Source organism: Heterodontus francisci, chromosome 6 (assembly GCF_036365525.1).
Source record: "Heterodontus francisci isolate sHetFra1 chromosome 6, sHetFra1.hap1, whole genome shotgun sequence".
NCBI lineage: Eukaryota > Metazoa > Chordata > Chondrichthyes > Heterodontiformes > Heterodontidae > Heterodontus > Heterodontus francisci.
The window spans coordinates 27,459,317-27,482,706 of record NC_090376.1 but is presented as its reverse complement, the minus strand read 5'-3'; the positions used below and the strand labels follow the sequence as shown (position 1 = coordinate 27,482,706).

General features: G+C 47.5%; 1 protein-coding gene across 1 annotated transcript in view; it reads left to right on the top strand.

Annotated features, from left to right (window-relative positions):
• plekhb1 (pleckstrin homology domain containing B1) overlaps positions 1-23,390 on the top strand; it is an 83,149-nt gene that overhangs the window by 24,416 nt on the left and 35,343 nt on the right. Inside the window, exon 4 of the mRNA XM_068032802.1 lies at positions 3,209-3,248. Within this exon, the coding sequence (XP_067888903.1) occupies positions 3,209-3,248 (40 nt within the window). The remainder of the gene's footprint in view (positions 1-3,208; positions 3,249-23,390) is intronic.

Genomic DNA, 23,390 nt, shown 5'->3' with positions numbered 1-23,390 from the left:
AACCACTTGTGTTGCTACTGCATAGTAGCAGTGTAAAACAGCTAGCTTTACCTGTTGCTCAAATTTTTGGGATACATTACCCTTCCATTTCCATGGTAATGTATCCACTTTCTTTCACTGTTGTACCCCCCAATTACACATCAGCTTTTTGTGAAAATCAATGCACAGAAAGAAATAAGGTCTATAATTTGTAATTACAAATATTTTGGTGGCTGTTCCTATAGGCCTATTTTCAGGGCTGAAATGGCACAGAACCTGCACCCAAATTGACTGGATGAATGTAGGTGTTGGGCCTCATTATTATTTAGGCAAGCTGCCAGGGCCTGATATACCTCCAGAGGCAGCTGGCCCATTTTAAGACGACAAATATAGGTCCACTTGGATTGCTGGCATTGGCCCAAAGGTGTATCCTGGGAAGGAAGGAGGTAGAGCAGCAATAAGTGGGAGGACTGGTGAGTAGTACTACTGGTTTGGGAGTTGTGCTGCCTCTCCTGTCGCCACAAGCGATTTTCAAAATATTTTAAAAGAAAACTTACCAACCATTGAAGAATTGTGAGCAGAGCAGGCTCAACTCCTGTTCTACTCATTGCTGTTAAACATGGGGCCTAAAACAGGCCTCCCATTTATATATGCAAGGGACCTAATGCCCCTTTCAGGTGGCTGCTGAGGATGCCTGAAAAATGGCCCAACTCAATATCAGGTCATAATGAATTCCAGTCCCTATCACAGTAGCCACTAATTGTTTTTCATATGAGAGACAGCACTTCAATAAAATGGTCACTGATTCTATAAATTTGCAAGTCCATCAGGAATTTCTGGTAGCTAGAGGCAGAAAGGGAGCCATAAACTGGAAACCTATTTTCCAAATACGAGTAATTTCCTCACTTTGCCATCCCCATGTCTAAAATTATTGTATAACGCAATATTCCTTGCTGTAGTGCATAAGGAGTATTCATTTCCCTAGTAGTATAGAGAGAAAAAGTGGATGGAGTTCCTTTATACTCGGCTTCTTCCCTCTTTACAACATCCCAGTTTCCTTGGCTTTCCCCAATGAGCAGAGACTGTGGAATGTTAACGGGCGATGAGAGCGATGTTCTTCCTATTACAACCAAAGAGTTGTAGATTCAGTGTAGATTAGCACTAGTGAGGATGATAGGTTTGTGGGGCCTATTGCAGAAGAGAGTGCCCACAGTGATTGTTGGAAAGTTAGATGCTATTTTGATTCCCGAATTCCGAGAGAGCCATAACACACTGATAAATAATTTGTGCTGGTGGATGAAAAATCAACTGGGAAATAAATCCCATTAAGTCATTTTTCATGTTTTAGTTACATGGTGTACTCCATCAGCAATATCAGTTAATTATGCATTAACAGTCTCTCGTACAGTAGCTTGAAAAGCAACATTAAATGTCGATGTCCAGGTTTGTCACTCACTCTATGGTCTCTGGTGATATAAAGTGGATGGAAGCTATTCTACCAGGGAAGGATCTTAGTGAGAAATGGTTCAGAAGATGCACCATGGTCTCATTTCATTTGGGCGAGATTAGCACATTGCACGTTTGATGCATGTAGAAGAATTCTGCAAAATCTCACCTAAAGTGCCTATACTCATCCCAGTTTGCAAGATAAATAGTACTGGCTGCTGAGAAACTCTACTGCAATTTTACGACAGATGCTCAGTGGGCTGGAAGATTAGGAATTTCAGAATACCCCAAGTTTTGCTGGCTAGTATCACACAATTGCCATGAGCATAATGCTTCACACAAATAGCAATATCTAGGCTGTAGCCATCTTTACACCTTAGCTTAATACTCCATTTCCTTCCTTTATTATCATGTATGGCATCACATTTAACATCACACATCAAGGGCCTTGTTCATGCTTGCTGAGGTAGTAAATTTAAATAGTATCAACCAGCATTAGTAATTCCTGGTGAGTCATTGGAGGATTTCTGCCTGCCCACCATTCTTCCCCCTATCCTGACCCTGTCGCAAAATCAGTGGATAGAGCCATTAGCATAAGAGGGAGAGGCAGCTACCGCCGCCATGTTGGAATTCTGCATTGGGTGAGACAGGAGTTGACCCCAAACAAACTCCTCCCCCAACCTAGATTGCATATATTTTGCCCAAAAATTGGGTAGGAATTTTGAAGCTTCATTACCTTCACTTATGGCTATCAAGTGCATTTATTCATTTGTCATGTAACAGTTCAAAAATAACCTTTAATTCTGCTGGTAATAATCACCAGGTAGTCAATATAAGATCTGCAGAAATCTTGGGCAGAATTTTCGGGCCCTGCCGAGGTAAGGAATGGAGGCAGATGGACCCTGACAATACCAGCTTGTCGGTGTCCCGGTACCAGCCATTTCAGGGAAGGTGAGATCAGGGCCCAGCTGGGCCACCCACCCCCACGAGGCAGGAGCCAATTAGGCTCATTAAGAACCTTGTTAAGGGCAGTCAGAGGAGGCTGACTGGGATCTTCCTGTCAGCCTCCAGTTTCCTGACGTGACAGGGAGCAGTTTAACTGCCTGGAGGCATGCACCCAGTGGCAGGCCAGGGAGTGGGGACAATACTTCTCAAGGGCAATTAGGGATGGTCAATAAATGCTGGCCCAGCCAGTGACACTCACATCCCATGAACGAATAAAAAAAATCTCCAGGCAGGCCCAGAGGCCCTCCCTGCCTACCTGGGTGTGGATGCTGCCAAAGACCCCCCTGTAGAGGGATTCCTATACCCCTTCCCCACACCACCTCCTCCCCCCCCCACCAACCCCCACACTCCCCCTGCCCCAGTGGTGGCTTGGCTGCTTTTTCTATTTTTTATTGGAATTTAAAAAAAAGTTAGTGAGGAGACACCTTCATGTTGCGGCACCCTCTCAGTTAGTTACCCTTGACTGCATCCTGCTGCTCCTCTCAAGCTGGCAGGCCTCTGATTGCTCTACAGCTTCAAGAGCCCATCTGCCATCCTCAATTGGACAGGGAACCTGTCTTCATGCCAATAAAGGGGACGCCCCAGTCAAAATCCCAGAGTGACTGTTTCCCCCCCTAGGGGCAGGTTCTGGACACAGAAACAGTCCTGACACCTGTTTCCTGCCTCCAAAGTGAAAACGCAGCCCCACGTGTGTATATTTTTGATAAAGTGTGGAAAAATTCTAAATCCAAATCAGTGAAACAACTTCTGAAAATTCATTTATTCTTGTGTGTGGCAGAGCATGGAAGCTGGCTTTCCTGGAAACTACATCCAACCTGGTAAGAATTGTTTTATTTTAAAAAAATACTTAATTTGCTATTTTACATCAAGGTTAGCTTTTTTTCAGATTGCACAAAGTATTATTTAGTAGTCAAGTAGAGGGAAATGAAAATGCACACTTATGAATTAATTGAAATTTTGGATGGCCTTGTCAGAGAGGTCAAAACGAAAACATGGCTCACTTTGGACGAGGCTAGGGGTGGGTTTAAATAGCTTATACTGTAGCCACATGCAGTCAGTTTTTGTTAGGTATGACTCCACATGATATTGGGAAAGTGGCTGCAGTTAATGGTTTCTGTGGAGTGTGATGCATGACCAGCAGATCCGAATTGTTCTGCTAATTTCCCATCCCTGTAGATTTGAATCCTGCTTGAATATGTGCATTCAGCTTTGTTCACCAGTGGCTAATTTTTCATATTTGTAGACTGCAGCTGGCAGTGTCTGCTTTTTTGTAAGTTTAAAAATACATTATTGTTATCCTGGATTGTGTATTTCATACAAGCCTCGTATTTTGCAATGTGTGCATTGTTTTGCATTACCTTCGGAACTATCATTTGATTGGATTGCTCCCCTCCCGTGTCAGCTTCTGTTTCGTATTCACGTTTCTCCAAAATGTGACAGATAATGATCGCATCCACTGTTTTGCAGTTTTTGTGGAAAAATTGATGGAATTGTAAAATGCAATCCCTGAAAAATCCCATGATCTCATATCATAAAAAATGACATTTTGCTTATCAATCAACATAAACTAGAAAGAGCTGATGGTTATTTCAGTTGTTTGGTTTGTGAGGTGCTCAGTTTTTCCATTGCACAATAAAAATAAACAGTGGTTGAAAGGTCATCAATAATGACTCCTCCCCCCTGCAAAAAATTAAAATCCTCTGTCTCAGTTGTTACACTGTACCTGTGAAGATAATCCCTGGAATGAAATTAGGTTGCCGGTACATTAGCTGTCAATTACTAGATAAGAGGGAACATTATCTGTCCTTTCTTTTTACGATTTACTGCTACAGACTTCAAAGGGAGCTTGGCTCCTCATTGGGAGCTTTCAGATGAGCTCAGTCCCTGACACAGCCAGGAACAGCCTCTGTTTTTAACGCTGCATGTTGGTGCTCAGAGAGGCTTGTGCTGCAGCAGATGGAATATTGGCTGCAGCAAAAACAGCTTTTGCATTAATTTGCTCTTATTTTTGGCCATAGACACAATGGGCTATATTTTCCCCATGGAGGCAGGGAACAGGAGTCGGGATTGTTTTCGGGTCAGGAACCTGCCTCTGGTGGGAAATTGATTATAGTCACGATTTTCACATGGATGAGCCCTAAGTTGATATGCAGACAGGTTCCCTGTCCAATTAAAGCCAGTAGGGGTGGAAACGGAGGCAGGTCAGATGAAGTGTGGGACTGATTTAGACTCCCCATGGCAGCCATCACTGAGGCTGCTGGTTGTCCTAAGGAAGAAATATGTTGATTGTGCCAAAGCCTTCCACAGCACCAGAGGGAAGCGAGATATCACAGGAGAGCTGGACATCCGGCTACCAAGGCAGGGCCGCCCTTCATTTCATCGATGGTGACCTGGAACTAATGTTGGAGGCAGCGAGGGAAAGGAGGGATGTCCTATTCCCAGAGGGTGGCAGGAGGAGGTCACCAGTCAAAATCAAAGAGGCCTGTAAGCAGCAGAAGCAAGACTAGAAGAACCTGGATTCAGTGCTGTAAAATGTTCAACGACCACATACGTTCTGGCAAGGTGAGTGTAACCCCCAACCCTCCGGACAGATCTTAGGGCTTTCACCCTCCAGCAGACACACCACCTGAGGAGCCTCGGGACACATGCTACTCCTGAACATGGGAGGGGTGTGTGCCCAGGCCACTTACCCCTCAGAATGGGTCACAGCCAAAGAGCTGCTGAGGACCTATCACCACTGAGACATGCAGCTCCTAATGGATAGGGCCAGATGACATTGGACACAGGGGACGGTAATGCTTTTCTCGTTCTCTTTTGTCCTTGCAGGAGAAATAGAAACACAATGTCCGGGAGGGGGCCCAGATGGGAGGAAGGGTGTCATTCCTCTATTGCATCAGCCCAATGGAACAGGCAGCAATGGAGTTAGCCAGGATAGAGGAAGAGGAGGCAGTCTGGCATTGTGAGTCAGGAGCTTTTGGTGAGGATGGTGAGTACAGAGGGAAAAGTTGTCATTAGTGGGCTGTAGTGCACTCCACCCTGTCCAAGAGCATGTTGTGCACTGAGACACATTGAGTAGCCTCAGCACTGCAGTGGCTTCTACTTTCCTAGACTAGCTCTCATCATCTTTTTTTGTGTCTTCCACAGGTGCAGATGTTCAACCCATGGCAGCCTCTCCCCCTCCCCCTGTGGGCCCAGAGGACCAAGAAGGAGATGAAGAAGCACCGTCACACCACTAGTGCACTGTTCACCTGTGCAGATACACTCACCTCAGTGGGTCCTTGCACGCATGTAGATAGGGTAGAACAGGTTGATGTCCATGGCACTAGTGGGCAGCAAGAGATGCCAGATGCTGAGGGAGCTTTGGTCAGTTGCCCTCAGAGGAGGAAGGACAGAGACAGCCCTGCTCAGCTAGGCACAGATGCAGGACCTCAGGAGTCACTGGAAAGGAGACTCTACCTTGAACAGCAGCAGTAGATGTACTCCCTCATGTCGGAGTTCCCTGAGGCAGTGTGGGGTCTTGGGCAGAGGATGGAGGAGAACATCCAGCTCATGCGCGCCACAATGGCTCAGAGCTATGAGTGCATGAGCTCCTCCATAGAGAGAGTGGCCAATCTCTTGGAGACCCATATGCGGCATCACTTGGAGTGCACGCAGGAACTGAGCAGTGACACCTACAAGATGCATGGGACAATGGGTAGGGTGGACTGGTCAGTGGTGTTGGTGCTACAGAGATCTTTGGAGGGGATGCCAACTGTGGCTCACCAAGGGCTGAAGATATCACCAAGGAGGATGAGGGTGGCACCCCTCACGGGGCACCCTCATCATCCTCGGCCTCTGACAGAGGGAGCATCTGTGCTGCATCGGGGTCAAGTGAGGGAGGCTGCCCCTGCAATGATGCAGGTGCAGCAGCCTCTGGAGAAGTCCCCACAGGCACCGCCATATGCATCTCAACTGCAAGTCAAGACAAGTGGCTGCCTCCACTTCCTTCAAGTCCACAAGGGGAGCACAAGGTAGGAGTGGCCAAGCGCGGAGCACTGAGTGGGTCACTGGGATGTGTTCTTATTATCTCTGTCTACTCTTTTCCTCTCTTTGCACTGCATAAATGATGATACTTTAAGCTTCGTCCGGGACCCCTTTATTGCCATTCTGACAGAAAAAGTGGTATGAGGTGGTGAAAGAGATAATGGATCCTCTACTATGAAGGCAAAGTCTCTGGGAAGATGTGTTTCTTTAATTGGTGGTAAGTGATTAGATGTTCCAGGTTGCATCTTCCATACATATGTTAGCACCAATATCTCAGACTCTCTTCCATGCCATGCTCCTCAACCTGGGTCAGAGGGCTCAGTTGAAACATTCCTGAATCAGGATGTCCCTGATATTCATGACATCCTCACCAGCCCTTCGCACTGTGAGCTGTTCCAGGCCACCTCTCTGTTCAGCGTCATCTTCTTCCGCCTCCAGTTTCTCCTCCTGTCTCACCTGCTGCTCCTGCTCCTCCCCCGCTGAGTTGTCCCCTTCTGGGGCCACACCCTCCTCAAGGTCCACACCTCTCTGGCGGGCCATGTTACGGAGAACACAGCAGACCACCACAATAACCGAGACCCTTGCAGGAGGGCATTGGAGGGCGCCACCCAACTGCTCCAGGCACCAGAAGCGCACCTTCAGAAGCCCGATGGTCTGCTCAATGGTACTGAGCAGTGGCATTGGTTGTATTGCCTCTGTGTCTTTATCTGGGGCTTCCATAAAGGAGTGAGTAGCCATCCTTTCAAGGAATACCCTTGTCCCCTAGGATCCATTCATGCACTTTGAGGGTTGGAGTGAAGATTTGAGGTAGCATGAACTGGCGGAAGATGAAGGAGTCATGGGAGCTGCCAGAAAAGTGAGTGAACGTAGGGAAGAAAGCTCTTGTTGTGGTTGCAGACCAGTTGGTCGTTGAGGGACTGGAAGCCCTTGCTGTTGATGAGTCTGATTGGGTGGGCACTGGGTGCAGTCGATGATGCCCTGCACTTGGGGCAATCCAGTGATGGTGCTGAAACATTTTGCCCTCTGTGGCGGCAAGGCCGCATCTGTTGTGAAATGAATGCACTGTCCCACCTTCCCTGCCCTGGTGAACATTGTCGGCGCCTTGTTTTTGGGCCCACCAGCCTCCATTCCTGACTTTACGGGGGGAGGTGGGCATGGGGATTTGCTAATTGGTAAAGAAGCAATTTGAGATATGGTCACATGGGTAGGGGTAGAAACCTCAGAGGTAAAGGGGGAAATTTTCACACACCTCTGCCCCTGCTGCCGAGGGTTGGATGCATTATATAAGTGCCTTTTTTGTGCTGCCTGTGAGCCAAGAGGAGAAACAGTGGTACCCCCAACCCCCCAGCCCACTGTTTACCTCTTCCCCGTGATCGATTTACTGTCCCAACACGCCCACCGTTTCCAAATTGATTTTGTTTCCTCCCCCCAACCCCCTGCAATGTCAGACTTACCTGCCATCTGCCCCTACGTTGCTTTCCAGCCCAAGACAGCCTGTCAGTCTGGCTGGCGGGTAAGAAACCTGATGAGATCATTTAAAACAGGGCCTGCCATTAAATTCAGTAGAACCAAAGACTTGCAGATGATAGGTAAATTGGCCATTACAAATTGCCCCTGCAGCCATACTGGTGCCAAACGTCGTGTCCTGCACTCCTTTGGACCCCACCAGAAAGGCCGAGAGGGGGGTTTTGACGACTGGGCAACTCTCAACCTCCATAAATTTGCCCAGGCATGCGCCGGCGCGTATCCATTGTCTCTCGAGATAAGGAGGCCCAAAGAAGAAGAAGAAGAAGAAGAGGTAGGTGGTAGGGGAATATAGGGACAGGTGGGTATGTTGTAGGAATATGGGATTAGTGTAGGATTAGTATAAATGGGTGGTTGATGGTCGGCACAGACTCGGTGGGCCAAAGGGCCTGTTTCAGTGCTGTATCTCTAAAAAAAAAACCTGCAGGAAAACCTTTACTTCCAGGTTTCCCATCCGGAAATCATCTCCACTCCAGTTCTCTTCCAGGCTCTGAGTTATTTTCAGGCCCACAAGTCTGGGGGTAATTTTGACTTTCGGCTGCCTGTTAGACATGTCTCCTGATTTGTTTCCATTGAAGTCAATGGAAAGTAAATCAGGAGAGATGTGAAACAGGCTTCCGATTTGCTGTCATCTATTTACATTGCAGAAAGTCAAAATCGCCCCTCTTGTCTCTCAGCTTATGAAAGTCTTACATTTGATGTTTGTTCTGTGCTGAGTGAGGTAATTGAACACAGCTAGGGCAACTATAATTGGCTGCACAGTCCTTCTGTTAAGGAGGGCAAAGCAGACAAGGGGCTGAAATTTATACCTTGGCGGTGGATGGGTTGCACTTTCTGGAGCCACTGCGATATTAATTATGGTGGCTTATTTAACTAGCTGGGGCGGAGCGCCTACCCCGATGACATGGAGGGGGCGGGCGGTCCTTCCCCAGCAATGAGGCCTCGCCATCACTGCCAATATTGGGCCGGGCCTTTCTGGCTTCGAGGCCCGTGGTGGGCCTCTGCAGGAGGCATTTTCTGGACCTCCCACCACCCCCGCCCCCCCACCCCATCCACGACCCCCAACATCAGGGTTGTGTGTAAAGTTCAGCCCAAGATGTCTGCTAGTAATCACTACAGGGAGTCGGTTCGATGTTCATTTATGCATACAGTTTGCAAAGGCAGCTCTGGGCTTGGCTCTGATATTGCTTCAAGGTCAAATAGCATACCAGCGCTCACAGTCAAAGCTGACAAGTGAAGGGCCTCTTAGATGAGGTTTGTAATAACTGTTGAACCAGATCCTAGTGAGAAAGTCTCTTAAGTAAAAGTCACCTTTATATGAAAGCATAGAAAAGCAATCAGTGGCTCTATGTTTGATTTCTTCAATGCAAACCTGGATGTACCTTGAGGAATCTAATACTAAGTAATGTAAACCTGAAAACCGAAGATTTACATAGCATCTTTAATGAAAAGCTACATGAAGCTTAACAGCTTTGGATCTACTATAACAAGTCGCCTAGGTAATAACAGTTCAATAATGGAATGATCATTAATCGAATTTCGTCCTCTCCCTGTTTTCCCCTTTGGCACCTCAACACATCTCTGGTGAGAGATCTGCTGTCAAGCTTTTGCCATTATTAAATTATAACTGGATGCTCAGACTGCCAGAAGAACAGGGAAAGTCACCTGGCCGCCAGATTTTCCCTTTTTGCTCATTGCTTTTCCATAATACTACAGCATGGAATGTAAAATTTCCCACCTGGGAATTGTTTGTGTTGTGCCATTCTATTGTTACACATCTAACTATTGTTTAATAATAATAGAAGCTACTAACACTGTCTTCTTCAGCTCCTATTTAATTCACAATAAATTTGCCCAAATAAAGCTGTTCATTCATGTAATAAAATAGGATAAGAAGGAAAATATTTCAGATTTTTTTTACTTCAGAGGACTGAAAATTCAGAAATCTGTAAAGTTTTGACTAATTCTAGTTTTTAGCATTGGTGAAAATTTGACACTACAAGCTATCTCAGGACACTGGTGCAACATTTCTACTCCACTGTACCCCCGGTCACACAAACATGTTCGGGCACCTGTTATGTGAAAAAATAATTATGAATTTGGTCTCAGGTTGAATACACTGTAAAGTTATCAGTCACCACTACATCAATTTTAGATATTGTCAAATCACTTTTCTATAAATTTACATTGGGTATCTGGAAATGTTAATAGATTGTGAGATATTGCTAGTGAATGATTTAAATGCACAATGTTAACCGATAATCTGGAAATGGCAGAAGAAATTTCCTTCGTCTAGAAAATTAACACATAATATAAATACCCACCTCTCTGAAAAGTAAATAGAATTTCCATGCCCTCTACCCCATGTCAAAGCATTAGACAGACAAATCATACGCTCACTCTGTGCAGGCTTCAGAGTTTCTGAATTTGGTGGACTGGTAGGGTCTTGGGCAGGAATTTTATACTGGGCAGGAGGCAACTCCCACCAGCTGAAAAGGCAGTGGCGAGCCCGCCTCCGCCGGGCCTGGGGAGCCAGGCTGGGATTTTTCGCTCCCCAGGCCCTTAATTGGTCTTGCGCCAGACTTCCACCTCCTTGAGGCAGGAAGTCCCACCTAACGGAGCTGCTGGCCAATCAGCGGGCCGGCAGCTCTTAGTCTCAGCAGCGCCACTTGGAGCGGTGGCCACTACTGGGACTACACCCAGCCATCAGAGGCCACAGGAAGGATGGCCTGGGAAAGGAGGTAAGTTTTTGGGGCCATGCCGGGGATAATCGGCCAGGCCCTGGCGTGGCAAGGGGATCGGTTGGAGGGGAGGAAGTGCTGTGCGTTGGGGTCACTGGGTGCCCGATCAGGAGGGACCCCAAGCCCGCAAGAAGGCCGCCTGATTTTACCAGGCGGGTTTCTTGGGGCCTTTGCCATCTGGCTGGCGAGGGTAAAATGCCTGTGGCAGTTAATTGGCCACTTAAGGGCCTTGATTGAGCTGGTCATTTCTCGCCGCTGCCACCCTGCATAAAATTGCAACGGGTGACGGTCGGGAATGGCCCCTGCCCCCCCACCTCCTACTCAATTTTAGACACCCCTGCCACCAGCCCGCTCGTTGGAGGCCATAAAATTCCGGCCTTGGAGTGCTAAACAGGAGTGGAAACAAAGGCCCAGCTGTGGACTTGAGAGACCTGCAGCTACAGGATTGGTTGCTGGTCTTGTGTCCTTCTAGCTGCTGTTCTCCAAGACCAAATAACTGTTTGGATGGTGTGAGTGAAAGGCAGCACTTATCTTTTCAGCCTGTTCTTGTCTTGCTATCGGGACCCCTCAGATCCTCCAATATAAAGGAGTCCTGGGTGCAAGGACTCGCAACTATTTGGGGATCCTATAGAGATGGGAGTCATTAGCCTCTGCCCATTTTCTGTCTTTAGCACCTGGAAATTATATGTTTTGTGTTCCTCTAGTTCTTCCACTTGATCATTTGGAATCAACTTTATAAAAAAGACATGTTCCCCAAACTGTCTACCTTTCGGCACCATGATAGTTGAAATAGGCCTCTTTATTCTTGCCACTGTGTTTACCTCTTGCTCTACTCAGATCCCTCTATGTTGTGCACCATTCCCAATTGAAAGGTTTTAGAGAAGTGGTTACACCCAAGGTGTAGGCAGATAGATGGGTGACCGCTAGAAGGGGCAGGCAGTCAGTGCAGGAATCCCCTGTGGCTATCCCCCTCTTTAACAAGTATACCATTTTGGATACTGTTGGGGGGGATGGCCTATCAGGGAAAACCAACAGCAGCCAGAGCAGTGGCACCACGGCTGGCACTGTTGTTCAGCAGGGAGGGACAAAGCGCAGAAGAGCAATAGTTATAGGGGACTCTATAGTCAGGGGCACAGATAGGCGCTTCTGTGGACGTGAAAGAGACTCCAGGATGGTATGTTGCCTCCCTGGTGCCAGGGTCAAGGATGTCTCTGAACGGACAGGGGAAATTCTGAAGGGGGAGGGTGAACAGCCAGAGGTTGTGGTACACATCGGTACCAATGACATAGGCAGGAAGAGTGACGAGGTCCTGCAGGGGGAGTTTAGGGAGTTAGGTAGAAAGTTAAAAGACAGGATCTCTACGGTTGTAATCTCAGGATTACTCCCTGTGCCACGTGCCAGTGAGGCTAGAAATAGGAAGATAGTGCAGCTAAACACGTGGGTGAACAGCTGGTGTAGAAGGGAGGGTTTCAGATATCTGGACCATTGGGATCTCTTCAGGGACAGATGGGACCTGTACAGGAAGGACGGGTTGCATCTAAACTGGAGGGGCACAAATATCCTGGCTGCGAGGTTTGCTAGCGTCACTCGGGAGGGTTTAAACTAGTGTGGCTGGGAGGTGGGAACCAGAGCAGTAGGACAGCAAATGAAATAAATGAGGGGGAACTAGTAAATAAGGCCAGTAAGACTAAGATGAAGAGCAGGCAGGGAGATGTTGCGGAGCACAGCGGGACTGGTGGTCTGAAGTGCATTTGTTTCAATGCGAGAAGTATAACAGGTAAGGCAGATGAACTTAGAGCTTGGATTAGTACTTGGAAATATGATGTTGTTGCCATTACAGAGACTTGGTTGAGGGAAGGACAGGATTGGCAGCTAAATGTTCCAGGATTTAGAAGCTTCAGGCGGGATAGGGGTGGGGGAGTTGCTTAACCTGTTAAGGAGAATATCACGGCTGTACTGCGGGAGGACACCTCGGTGGGGTCGTGCAGCGAGGCAATATGGGTGGAGCTCAGGAATAGGAATGGTGCAGTCACGATGTTGGGGGTTTTCTATAGGCCTCACAACAGCCAGCGGGAGGTAGAGGAGCAGATATGGAGACAGATTTTGGAAAGATATAAAGGTAACAGGATTGTAGTGGTGGGTGATTTTAACTTCCCCTATATTGACTGGGACTCACTTAGTGCTAGGGGCTTAGATGGGGCAGAATTTGTAAGGAGCATCCAGGATGGCTTCTTGAAACAATATCTAGATAGTCCAACTAGGGATGGGGCCATACTGGACCTGGTATTGGGGAATGAGCCCGGCAGGTGGTCGAAGTTTCAGTAGGGGAGCATTTCGGGAACAGTGACCATAATTCCATACGTTTTAAGGTACTTGTGGATAAGGATAAGAGTAGTCCTCGGGTCAAGGTGCTAAATTGGGGGAAGGCTAATTATAATAATATTAGGCAGGAACTGAAGAATTTAGATTGGGGGCAGCTGTTTGAGGGTAAATCAACATCTGACATGTGGGAGTCTTTCAAATGTCAGTTGATTAGAATCCAGGACCAGCATGTTCCTGTGAGGAAGAAGAATAAGTTTGGCAAGTTTCGGGAACCTTGGATAACGCGGGATATTGTGAGCCTAGTCAAAACGAGAAAGGAAGCATTCGTAAGGGCTGGAAGGCTAGGAACAGACGAATCCCTTGAGGAATATAAAGACAGTAGAAAGGAACTTAAGCAAGGAGTCAGGAGGGCTAGAAGGGGTCATGAAAAGTCATTGGCAAACAGGATTAAGGATAATCCCAAGGCTTTTTATACATATATAAAGAGCATGAGGGTAACGAGGGAAAGGGTTGGCCCGCTCAAGGACAGAGAAGGGAATCTATGTGTGGAGCCAGAGGAAATGGGCAAGGTACTAAATAATTACTTTGCATCAGTATTCACCAAAGAGAAGGACTTGGTGGATGATGAGCCTAGGGAAGGGAGTGCAGATAGTCTCAGTCATCTCATTATCAAAAAGGAGGAGGTGTTGGGTGTCTTGCAAAGCATTAAGGTAGATGAGTCCCCAGGGCCTGATGGGATCTACCCCAGAATACTAAGGGAGGCAAGGGAAGAAATTGCTGGGGCCTTGACAGAAATCTTTGCATCCTCATTGGCTACAGGTGAGGTCCCAGAGGACTGGAGAATAGCCAATGTTGTTCCTTTGTTTAAGAAGGGTAGCAAAGATAATCCAGGAAATTATAGGCCGGTGAGCCTTACGTCAGTGGTAGGGAAATTATTAGAGAGGATTCTTCGGGACAGGATTTACTCCCATTTGGAAACAAATGAACTTATTAGCAAGAGGCAGCATGGTTTTGTGAAGGGGAGGTCGTGTCTCACTAATTTGATTAAGTTTTTTGAGGAAATGACAAAGATGATTGATGAAGGAAGGGCAGTGGATGTTATCTATATGGACTTCAGTAAAGCCTTTGACAAGGTCCCTCATGGCAGACTGGTACAAAAGGTGAAGTCACACGGGATCAGAGGTGAGCTGGCAAGATGGATACAGAACTGGCTCTGTCATAGAAGACAGAGGGTAGCAGTGGACGGGTGCTTTTCTGAATGGAGGGATGTGACTAGTGGTGTTCCGCAGGGATCAGTGCTGGGACCTTTGCTGTTTGTAGTATATATAAATGATTTGGAGGAAAATGTAGCTGGTCTGATTAGTAAGTTTGCGGATGACACAAAGGTTGGTGGAGTTGCGGACAGTGATGAGGATTGTCAGAGGATACAGCAGGATATAGATCGGTTGGAGACTTGGGCGGAGAAATGGCAGATGGAGTTTAATCCGGACAAATGTGGGGTAATGCATTTTGGAAGATCTAATGCAGGTGGGAAGTATACACTAAATGGCAGAACCCTTAGGAGTATTGACAGGCAGAGAGATCGGGGCATACAGGTCCACAGGTCACTGAAAGTGGGAACGCAAGTGGATAAGGTAGTCAAGAAGGCATATGGCATGCTTGCCTTCATCGGTCGGGGCATAGGGTATAAAAATTGGCAAGTCATGCTGCAGCTGTACAGAACTTTAGTTGGGCCACACTTAGAATATTGCGTGCAATTCTGGTCGCCACACTACCAGAAGGACGTGGAGGCTTTGGAGAGGGTACAGAAGAGGTTTACCAGGATGTTGTCTGGTCTGGAGAGCATTAGCTATGAAGAGAGGTTGGATAAACTCGGATTGTTTTCACTGAACGACGGAGGTGGAGGGGTGACATGATAGAGGTTTACAAAGTTATGAGAGGCATGGACAGAGTGGATAGTCAGAAGCTTTTTCCCAGGTTGGAAGAGTCAGTTACTAGGGGACATAGGTTTAAGGTGAGAGGGGCAAGGTTTAGAGGGGATGTGCGGGGCAAGTTCTTTACACAGAGGGTGGTGAGTGCCTGGAACTTGCTGCCGGGGGAGGTGGTGGAAGCAGGTACGATAATGACATTTAAGAGGCATCTTGATAAATACATGAAAGGATGGGAATAGAGGGATACGGTCCCCGGAAGTGCAGAAGGTTTTAGTTTAGGCAGGCATCAAGATCGGCACAGGTTTGGAGGGCCAAATGGCCTGTTCCTGTACTGTACTGTTCTTTGTTCTTTGTTGTTCTTGCAAGTAGGCCTTTTCAATCAGGTATGGTGCACAGTATAGAGTAACTTAATGGGCTGAATGTTTACTTGGGTGGGGGCAGGAAACAGGAACCAGGGCTGTTTCTAGGTCCCGAACTTGCCCCTGGGATGATGGTGGTGGTGGTGGTGGTGGGGGGTGGTAAACAGTCACTCTTTGGCATTTTGATTTTGATTGGGGTGCTCCCTTAATTGGCATGGAGAGAGGTTCCCTGTCCAATTAAGGGCAGCAGGTGGGCTCTGGAAGCTGGAGGGCCAATCAGAGGCTTTCCAACTTCAGAGAAGCAGCTGGCTGCAATGAATTAAGGTGCCCTCTCAGCAACCTTTTAAAAAAATTGATTAAAAAATAGAAAAAGCAGCCAGGCCCCACTGTCAGGGGTGGGGTGGGGTGGGGGAGGGGAACCCACCACAGAGTTGCCTTTGGCTGTACCCCCGCCCAGGCAGGCAGGGAGGGCTTGTCGGCCTGCCCTGGAGTGCTGACATCCCAACCTGCTGCTGGGTCCCTGCCTTCAGCCAGTTGAACTGCTCCCTGTCGTGTTGGGAAACTGGAAAATCCCAGTCAGCCTCCATTACCTAAGATTAACAAGGCTCTTAATGGGCCTAATTGGCTGCCCATCTCCTGAACCCACCTCCCTCAAAATAGCCGGTGTCGAAAACAGTGCCGGTAGTTTTGAGCCCCGTCCGCTTCTGTTCCTGACCTCAGCGGGGCCTGAAGATCCTGCCCAATGACTCTGGAAAAAAAGGCTCTCCGCTATCTTTGTCAATATGGCTTTTTGCAATGAAATAAAAAAAGAAAAGGCTTTTTTTTTTTGTTTTTTTTATTTCCAAAATATACTTTATTCATAAAAATCTGTAAAAATTACATTCCCAAACAGTTTAAAACAGCATCAAGTCAAAAAATACAAACAATGCAAAGATGATCAGTTTCCTTCAATACAATCCTGAGTTGCCTCACAACCCTTCCATTTCATTGTCATGCCATATACATTTTTACATTTATAGCACACAAAATTTTCCCGATACAGTTCGAGGGGTTTCCCATGGATCCAGCCCCTCAGTTCAGCTTGGTGGGGGGAACTTACACTCAACAGGCTTGTTGAGCTTAAAAAGTTTTGATCACAGATGGATCACCCTATGATTTTTGTTTTCTTCTGTTCTTGTGAGGAACCATGTGGGCTCCACTTTATAGTTCTGCTGGCAGGTTTGAATTACAGAGTCATAGACATGACCAATGGGACATTGTGCTTTTAAAGGTCTGGTGGATCTTTAGGGGCACTGCTCACACTAAAGTTGCAGGGGGACACTGTTTTATGATGTTCAGAGTCCTATATTATATAATGCACAATGAATTATATTTGTAATAAGGGGATTGTTGATTTCTTTCTCTGCCTTGCCTAAAGAGCATAGAATTACTGCTTGAGGAAAGCTATCTGCAGCTAACATGCAGTTGTGTTTTATTTGGCCTGCCCTGTTAAGATTACAAAGTATAAATGGCTCAGTGGTAAAACTCACAGTTCTGAGTCAGAGACAAGTGTCGCTCGATGTTGCTCACGTAATCTAGTCTGGGAATTCATTGCATTACAGATAGGGTGCTACATTGTCAGAGGCTGATGAGATGTTAAAATTAGACCCCATCTGCCTGTTCTGGTGGATATAATTGATCCTACATCACTGTTCGAAGAAAAGCAGGGGTTTTCTCCCAGTGTTCTGGCCAACTTTCATCCCTCAACTGACAGCATTAAAAAAAATCTGGTCATATATCTTATTGATGTTTGAGACTTTTCCATGTGCTAACTGGCTGCCATTTTTGCCCACTTAAAAACAGTGCATAAACTTATGATTTTTCTTTATTTAAATATTTTGTGACATAGAAGGCCCAACATAAATGCAAATTCTTCTATCCACTTCTTTTTTCTTTCTTTCTTTTTCTTTTGGGCCTCCTTATCTCGAGAGACAATGGATACGCGCCTGGAGGTGGTCAGTGGTTTGTGAAGCAGCGCCTGGAGTGGCTATAAAGGCCAATTCTGGAGTGACAGGCTCTTCCACAGGTGCTGCAGAGAAATTTGTTTGTTGGGGCTGTTGCACAGTTGGCTCTCCCCTTGCGCCTCTGTCTTTTTTCCTGCCAACTACTAAGTCTCTTCGACTCGCCACAATTTAGCCCTGTCTTTATGGCTGCCCGCCAGCTCTGGCGAATGCTGGCAACTGACTCCCACGACTTGTGATCAATGTCACACGATTTCATGTCGCGTTTGCAGACGTCTTTATAACGGAGACATGGACGGCCGGTGGGTCTGATACCAGTGGCGAGCTCGCTGTACAATGTGTCTTTGGGGATCCTGCCATCTTCCATGCGGCTCACATGGCCAAGCCATCTCAAGCGCCGCTGACTCAGTAGTGTGTATAAGCTGGGGGTGTTGGCCGCTTCAAGGACTTCTGTGTTGGAGATATAGTCCTGCCACCTGATGCCAAGTATTCTCCGAAGGCAGCGAAGATGGAATGAATTGAGACGTCGCTCTTGGCTGGCATACGTTGTCCAGGCCTCGCTGCCGTAGAGCAAGGTACTGAGGACACAGGCCTGATACACACGGACTTTTGTGTTCCGTGTCAGTGCGCCATTTTCCCACACTCTCTTGGCCAGTCTGGACATAGCAGTGGAAGCCTTACCCATGCGCTTGTTGATTTCTGCATCTAGAGACAGGTTACTGGTGATAGTTGAGCCTAGGTAGGTGAACTCTTGAACCACTTCCAGAGCGTGGTCGCCAATATTGATGGATGGAGCATTTCTGACATCCTGCCCCATGATGTTCGTTTTCTTGAGGCTGATGGTTAGGCCAAATTCATTGCAGGCAGACGCAAACCTGTCGATGAGACTCTGCAGGCATTCTTCAGTGTGAGATGTTAAAGCAGCATCGTCAGCAAAGAGGAGTTCTCTGATGAGGACTTTCCGTACTTTGGACTTCGCTCTTAGACGGGCAAGGTTGAACAACCTGCCCCCTGATCTTGTGTGGAGGAAAATTCCTTCTTCAGAGGATTTGAACGCATGTGAAAGCAGCAGGGAGAAGAAGATCCCAAAAAGTGTGGGTGCGAGAACACAGCCCTGTTTCACACCACTCAGGATAGGAAAGGGCTCTGATGAGGAGCCACCATGTTGAATTGTGCCTTTCATATTGTCATGGAATGAGGTGATGATACTTAGTAGCTTTGGTGGACATCCGATCTTTTCTAGTAGTCTGAAGAGACCACGTCTGCTGACGAGGTCAAAGGCTTTGGTGAGATCAATGAAAGCAATGTAGAGGGGCATCTGTTGTTCACGGCATTTCTCCTGTATCAGACGAAGGGAGAACAGCATGTCAATAGTCGATCTCTCTGCACGAAAGCCACACTGTGCCTCAGGGTAGACGCGCTCGGCCAGCTTCTGGAGCCTGTTCAGAGCGACTCGAGCAAAGACTTTCCCCACTATGCTGAGCAGGGAGATTCCACGGTAGTTGTTGCAGTCACCGCGGTCACCTTTGTTTTTATAGAGGGTGATGATGTTGGCATCGCGCATGTCCTGGGGTACTGCTCCCTCGTCCCAGCACAGGCATAGCAGTTCATGTAGTGCTGAGAGTATAGCAGGCTTGGCACTCTTGATTATTTCAGGGGTAATGCTGTCCTTCCCAGGGGCTTTTCCGCTGGCTAGGGAATCAATGGCATCACTGAGTTCCGATTTGGTTGGCTGTATGTCCAGCTCATCCATGACTGGTAGAGGCTGGGCTGCATTGAGGGCAGTCTCAGTGACAGCATTCTCCCTGGAGTACAGTTCTAGGTAGTGCTCAACCCAGCGGTCCATCTGTTTGCGTTGGTCAGTGATTATGTCCCCCGATTTAGATTTGAGGGGGGTGATCTTCTTGATGGTTGGCCCAAGAGCTCTCTTCATGCCATCATACATTCCTCTGATGTTTCCGGTGTCTGAGGCCAGCTGAATATGACTGCATAGGTGTTGCCAGTAGTCGTTTGCGCAACGCCTAGCTGAACTTCTTCAAATAAACCCATCATGAGGCTTGTTATGTCTCCTGGTTGTCTTCTGGTTCCCATAAGTTAGAAATATTCACAGTTCAGTCTTGGAAAGGCTGGAGCTCTATGTTTATTTTATTCAACTTCCATGCTGCCTGGTCAGCAGTGCTTGTAGACTGGAGTAGTGTTATGTGTCACATGACCCTCTAGTGCAGCCATTACACATAACATTTAGTTCCTCGATAATTAGTTCCTAGCTCTTTACATATAACAATATATAACAAGCTTATTTGGAGATTAAGCAAACTTTCTCTGTCAAAAAAATTCTCATGAGACTGAAAGTTAATGGTTCATTGACCTAATGATGCTCTAAATTAGCAGCTGCTAGTAAATCCTTGGCCTTGCATTTAAAGAGAGGCCATTTTATCAAGGTCAGTAGCAGCTTAGGGCTGAATCTGCGAAGACGGCGGAAATGCTGCCGCAGGGTCCGAAAGCGGAGGTGGGCTACACCACTTCGGCAGGTAGCAGGATACTGGGCCACATTCTGCCAGTGGCAGCCAATTAATTTTCTCAGTGGGCCGGCAGTTCAGCAGCGCTACCACTTGCTGTGGCCATTGCTGCAGCTGCACCTGGAGGATGAGGGCACATCAATGGCCGGCGCCCTTGATGAGGGATAAGTGGGGTTTGGGGTTGCCGTGATCAGTGGGGGTCTTGGTGGACAGGACTGTTGCCGCAAGGAGGCCCCTCCCTGGGCCGAAGACTGGCGAGAAAGGTAGCCCATTCACCCCCCACCAGCTGAGAGGCTGCCAGGTTTCACTGGATAGTCTCCCCATGTGGCAGTGGGCCCCACAGCTGCTGGCAAAATGCCCATGGAGGCAGGAAGTGACCTTTAATTGGCTACTTAAGAGGCTCAATTGGGCTCTGGGCAGGCGGCTCGTCTGCCATCTTTCCTGCCGCTGGCTAATTGGCATGGTAGTGAGAAGACACCAGGCATGCCACCTGACATCTGGCCGTGCCATTTTACCAGCCTTTGCTCTTCCCAGCTTGTCCCACAGGGCTGGTAAAATTAAGACCTTACAGGAAAGAACTGACTTACTCTTTTTTAAAAATCCTTTATTTAAGATTGTTCTGTTGTAATTTATTGTCGCTTCGTAAGTATCAGAGTTGAGCCAATCGGGTTCAAATATGACGTATAAATTGCATGTGTGACACTTTCAAGTGTGATCAGAACAACACTGAGTTGTGATGGATGCGACAGATGCCAGGCAGATGGCCAAAACTCAGCTTAACAGGGCAACAGATGGATCAAGATGTAGAGGAGGCTATTACCACAAGGTTGTTCATAATTAGAAATGTACTGAATCCCTAACTATAAAGGAAGAAAAGGATGGACTTGGTAGAGATTTCTTCCTGTGTTCCTGAATGCAAATTTTATCCACACGTCTCTATATGTAGCTTGGTATTTTTGGTTGCTGTACTGAGTCATGAGCTGATGTAATAGGGTTGAGCTTTTGAAGCCATCAGTATGATTTACAAAAGCCAATCCCTATTATTTAATTCAATTGACAGAATTTTACTGTCGGGGTGGTGTGGGGGCAGGTAGGGTTCGGGAGTAGGCAGGGGGTTAAAGCCCTGAAAAATGGCGACAGGACAGAAACCCGATATGATCCCACACACTTCCAGGTTTAGTGTTGCGCGCTTGGAGGTGGGCGTGAAACCCCCATGAATCTGTTGGGTAAGTAATTTTAGTATTTAAATAGTCAGTTAATTATGAATTTAACCCAGCATTCAGATTTTTAACAGCCAGCGCACTGGTTTTCCAAGCTTTTTGAAACTCACCAGGGCCAGCTAGAAGTAGGCAATATCCCCAACACAAGGTATACAGGCAGAGGATCAGCTTTCTCAGTATGTCTGAGCACCAGCGCTTCATGAGGCTCAGGCTTTCACAGCAGGTCACTGCTGACATCTGCAGCCTCCTGGAACCAGATCTCGGTCACTGTGGACCCGATGGGCACGCATTGCCAGTGGCCATCAAGGTTGCTGTCACTGGAGGGCCACCCCCAGTTCTCTGCCTCTCTGGACTTGTGCACTCTCTTCTGCTAAGAGAGAAAGGAGAGAGTTATGAGCATGAGAAATGGATGGAGAGGAGGAAAGGCCAACAGTTGTGGAGACTGACCGTTGGGATGGGTGTGAGATGTCAATAAGAGAATGCTGGGGAAGTCAGAGAATGAGGGCTGGCATCTGAAAATGCTATGCCTTTCCTGCCCTCATGAAATCATTGAACCTTCTTAGGGCACTGTATCCAAATCTGAGGGAGCACACGTCTACTGCTCACTTGCTCAGCCACTTCCATCCATGCCAGCTTGCTTTGGACTCTTCCTCCCGTCTGCAAGATGAGAGCTTCTCATCAATCCCTCAGATCCCGCAGCAGGATATCCAGGGAAGTGTCAGAGACCTGAGGAGCAGCCTTTCCATGTCTCCTTTCTATTCCTGTGGTTGCTGAAACCTCCGGAAACAATATAGAATTCAGACCCTGTAAGTAGAAATCCTTCCTTTGTCAAAGTGCGGGTCGTCATCATGCCTGCATTCTGTGATTGGTTGGGAAACCCGGAGGTGAAATGCTAATGCCATGGCTGAGTTAAAGAGCCACAGCAAAGCCCACTGCTAAAACAAACAGACTCCTGACCCACTGCCAGCATCCTTCACCACCACACCACCCACCACCCCCAACCACCGCCCCCCCCCCCCCCCCCACTGCAGTGAGTTAGTCTATTTCAGTAAAATTTCACCCAATAAATCAGGCACACATAACTGACTGAGATGTCTTGTGATGTTCTTGTATTTGGCAGCTACCAAGATAGTCATTTTCTTGACCACACTCTCTAGCTGCATGATGAGGAAATAGAAAATCTTATGATTGATGGATGCCATCTCCATTTTGCTACAGTATACCATGCCCAGTACTTTGGGAGGGCTGGATCTTAGTTCTGGGGTCGGGGGACCGACACCGGCACATTTCTGGGTCCTGACCCGCCTGATAGCTGACATGATTTTTTACGAGCTGGCTGATCAGTGGCTAGGGAGCGCATACGCCGTCCGATTAAGGATGGAGGGTGGGCTCCCGAGGCAGGAGGGCCATTGGAGGCCTTCCAGCTCTCACAGTTCAGCAGCCCCACCATCAGAGGTGGGAGCTGCCAATGTCTGTCGGAGAGAGAGAGGGCGCCTCAAGATGGAGCTGCCCTCCAGAGACTTTTTACAAAGGTGAAATTCGAACTGGGCACAGTTACCAGACCATTACTGTGAATGGGCAACCCCTTCACAGGTCAGCCTGCAGCCGCAGCTGTGGCCATCTTGCAACGTGGACACTGTGGGTATTAAAAATGGTTAATGGAGCGTTATGCCTTCCAGTCTGTCACCAGGGGTTCACCTCCATCCCGTTTTTCAGCCTCAGCGGAGGGTCCCACATGCCAACCGGACAATTTCAGTCAGCATCTGCAGCCTGACCTTAATTATGCCTAATTGTCTAGCTGCCACTTGCAGGTGGGTAGCCGTTTCACCGCATCCCCGCCACCCCCCCCCCCCCACCCCGAATCAGCATCTTCCAAAGTGACCAGGGGCGGGAACATGCTGGCAACCCATCACGCCAAACGGTGGCAGGAAATTACGGGCCCGTCTGCCTCCGGATTGTTTAAAAATTCAGCCGGAAAGTCAGTAACGGGATATGAATTTGTTGTCTAGCCAGATATTTCTTTATAATTTAATGGAATGTGGAAACTTTCTGGAGTAATGAATGAGTAACGTTCTGCAAATGGATGGCTATGGTACCTTGACCAGTACCACTGTAATCTTCATAGTGTGTGGACGGACCTAGTAGCTAAAAAAAATGACAAATACTGATACCTATACAGTCACGGGCAGAGCACTAGCTCATTGAAGATGTCCCCAGATCTGCAGGCAGCATTTCAAATATCTCAGTAATTATCTCCCTGCTGGCCATAAATCTCCAAATTCACTACTCATCTGATAAGACCAGGCAGTTCATTTCATGCC